General features: G+C 38.9%; 1 protein-coding gene across 8 annotated transcripts in view; it reads right to left on the bottom strand.

Moving 5' to 3' along the window:
• Pex5l (peroxisomal biogenesis factor 5 like) overlaps positions 1 to 3,172 on the bottom strand; it is a 270,061-nt gene that overhangs the window by 76,652 nt on the left and 190,237 nt on the right. For 7 of the 8 annotated variants that reach the window (XM_004647278.3, XM_004647280.3, XM_023707559.1 and 4 more), the window contains one exon: positions 1,140 to 1,235. In XM_004647278.3, coding sequence (XP_004647335.1) covers positions 1,140 to 1,235 — 96 coding nt within the window. Of the gene's footprint in view, positions 1 to 1,139; positions 1,236 to 2,374; positions 2,497 to 3,172 lie in introns of those variants that run through there. The other variant, XM_023707564.1, reaches the window with a different exon arrangement.

Here is a 3,172-nt window from a genome sequence, read left to right as displayed (position 1 = left end):
AGCTGCAAATGGGATTTTTGATGCCACTTCAAGTACACAGTTGCGGGAAGGGCACCCACGCTATCATTGTTTCATGTGGATTCCAGGGGAAAGATAGCCACATAAAGAAAACATATTCCAAGCTGCTTTCAGTTTTCAAGATTTTGTGTCAGTAAGAGAATTAGAGGTCCTAAGAAGCACATGCTTGTGTTGGGTGGAAAGCTCCATTTGCGAACAGCAATCTGGCAAAGCTTTGATGAGCACTGTAGATAGCATCTGTGATGCATGTTTTGTGATTCCAGCCAGGAAGAAATGGATTTTTTTATTTTTAACAAAAAAGGAGCAAATGCTGATTTTTTGTGTTTTTCCCTTTAGATTCTCTTCCTGTGTTCTACTTATTGCAGTCCAACTATGGAAGTCAGTGTTCACATGGAGGATTCAATTATATTTATTAATGACATTTTGGGTACTTTTAGTAAAAGAAATTATGGTTCGGGTCACTATGGGTTGTTCACTGGTTGGACTGTCCTAACCATGTCTTTTTAATTAAAAAGGCTAAAATTGAAAGAAGAAATATGAGTGGATTTCAGTGTGGGTGAGATGAAAAATGTTCTCTTATTGGCTTCCTGAGTGATGATATGAAATTAGAGTGGAAATTATTTCTTAGAAAAAGTCCTTGTAATATTAAGCTGCAAATGGGATTTTTATGCCACTTGAAGTATGGAGTTACGGGAAGACCACCTGTAACTGTGTACTTTAGTTAGGAAAATACATAATACTCAAGGTCAGCAACACCTTCATGTTTCAGAAACTGTGTTAACTTAGATAATTACAGAGATGAAAAAATTGTCAGGCAAGAATTTTGCCTGCAGAGGCATAGCAAGTGCACAGCCTTGGTTCACCGTAAAACCAAGACTAGGCTAAGAGTTCCTTCTGACTCAGGATTCCAGGCATTAGTAATCTATCACAGAACTGGCATGCCTATCTGTCGCCTAGTGAGGAGTCCAGTGTTCCCCAGTAATGCCTCATTCTGACCATCACAACTATGCTTTTTCCTGTACCTATAAAACAAGACTCATTTTATCTAATTTTTGTGGACTTTTTGACTACCAAGCTCAGAAATATGCACAGGGGAAAAAAGTTATTTTAAAAAACGTTACCTCTACTGCTGCTTTTGCCCGTTCAAATTCCTCTTCCAAGGAGTGGTTTCTAGAAAGTAATGCACTTCCCCAGCGATGTTCTTTGGTCAGCCGAGCCTGAAATGAAACGAACCCTGAGTGTTAACAATATTGTAACCGCACTGTAACAAGAATGTTTTCCTTTTCTCAGCTTATTTCCTTAAAGTTCAAGACAATTTCTGATCGACATCGTGTTTGGAGTCTTTTGCAGACATGCTGTGATGTTACTACCATTGGAATGCACCCAAATGTGTACGAGCATGTGTATACGATTCTTCCATCAATGAACGGGTTTCATTCCTGGTCATGTTCAACATACTAAATATATGACTTAACTCTTCATGTCTAGTGATCTACTTTGGAGCCCTCATCACAACAGAGCATAATGATGTGTTCTCTTCAAACTCTCGTTCCTTGAACTTTTTAGGTAAGATATATGAATTTCAGGAAAACATTAAAAAAGATTTCAATCTTTGGTGTATATGAGTTAATAAGACTGGGTTTCAGGTACTGATGTTTTAGTAAACTACTCCCCATGATGCTAACTTGCAATTAAGACAGAGTCTCCATCAGAGGGCTAGACATAGAAACTAGTAACTAGCTTTCAACTTGCTAAATCAGTTGCAGGTAAAAATATCAAAGCTGCAGAGATGGGCGTGTGGCTTTCAGGCTTTTCCCCTCCTGTATTAACAAGATGCAGAAATATCTTTCTTTTGCTTTTCCTCTGTAGTTTGTATCTCATGTCCCATTTTTCAGGATATTGCCCTTCTATAAATCATAATGAGCTGCTTAGATAAAAGCATGTCTTATTGGGCCAGCAGCTTTCTCACAAGTAAAAGGCAAGACAATATATGTCTGACAACTTAGCTACCTGAAAATATTTTATAATACCCCTGTTAAAAGAATAGTTGCCCAAACTCTAGCCAAGGTAATGCTATTTTGTAGTAGTGGCTGTCTTAGTTACTTTTTTTTCTCATTGCTGGGACAAAATACCTGTCAACGAAAATTAACAAAGGAAAAGTTCAGTTAGCTCACAGTTTGTAGAAGTTTCAGTCTATAATCAGCTGGCTTTAAGGCAGGGTGGCAGGGCACAGGGGCAACAGTTCAAGGTGGCAGAAGACAACAACAGCAGCAGGAGCAAAGAGGGGAGAGTAGGCCTCTTTTCCTTTCTTACATTGCATGCAACTATAGCCCTTGGGTGGGTGTAGTACTCACACCATCTCCTTGTCCTCCTCTCTCATAGGATGAGGATGTTCACAAAGTGAGGACCCTGGACCCCTACTGAATTTAACTTCTAACCTTCTCAAATTGACACAATATATCAGCCATTACAGTGGCCGTTTAGCTATCTTCTGAGTCCTCACCAGGTGCTGAGGCTGTGTATTAGATTTCAGCACAACAGAGCTATCCGTCACTGTGTTTGCTGAGGCCAGCAGAATTCCAGAGAAGAATGAGAATAGGCTGGAAATAAACACATAATTCTTCCCATGAATTCTGTTCTTGCTTTTGCTTTTATGCTGTTACGTAGGACCCTGTATAAACAGGAGTGTGGCAAGCAGGGAAAGCAGCTTTGGTACTACAGCTGCCCTTAAGCCACCCACGGCTCTGTAACTAATCCCTAACACATGCACTTCACTTGCCAAGCTAGACTTGGTCCAGTCATTCTTTGGTCTATCAGTGACCTCTCAATCTGGAGGCAGACACTGCTTTTACATCTTCCTGTGAAATTCATATGAAAGTTCCCACAATCCCAGTCTGCTATAATTATATTTTATTTTTTTGCCATAATTTTATTGATAAACAAATAGTAATGAGACAGTTTCAAATCAAATCGGTAGGACAGTTTCAATAATTAACACACTGCATATATTCTTCTTAGTGGTTAATTGCTGTACAAGATGCAGACTTGATATCCTATTTACAAACACCACTAGAACAAACCATTTTATTCATTAACAGAATGTAACTATATATCTATCCTAACCACTTTGAATACACAGATACAAAATGGACAT

This window comes from Octodon degus, unplaced genomic scaffold (genome assembly GCF_000260255.1).
Source record: "Octodon degus isolate 3935 unplaced genomic scaffold, OctDeg1.0 scaffold00298, whole genome shotgun sequence".
NCBI classification, from domain to species: Eukaryota; Metazoa; Chordata; class Mammalia; order Rodentia; family Octodontidae; genus Octodon; species Octodon degus.
This window is presented reverse-complemented; position numbering and strand designations above follow the sequence as displayed.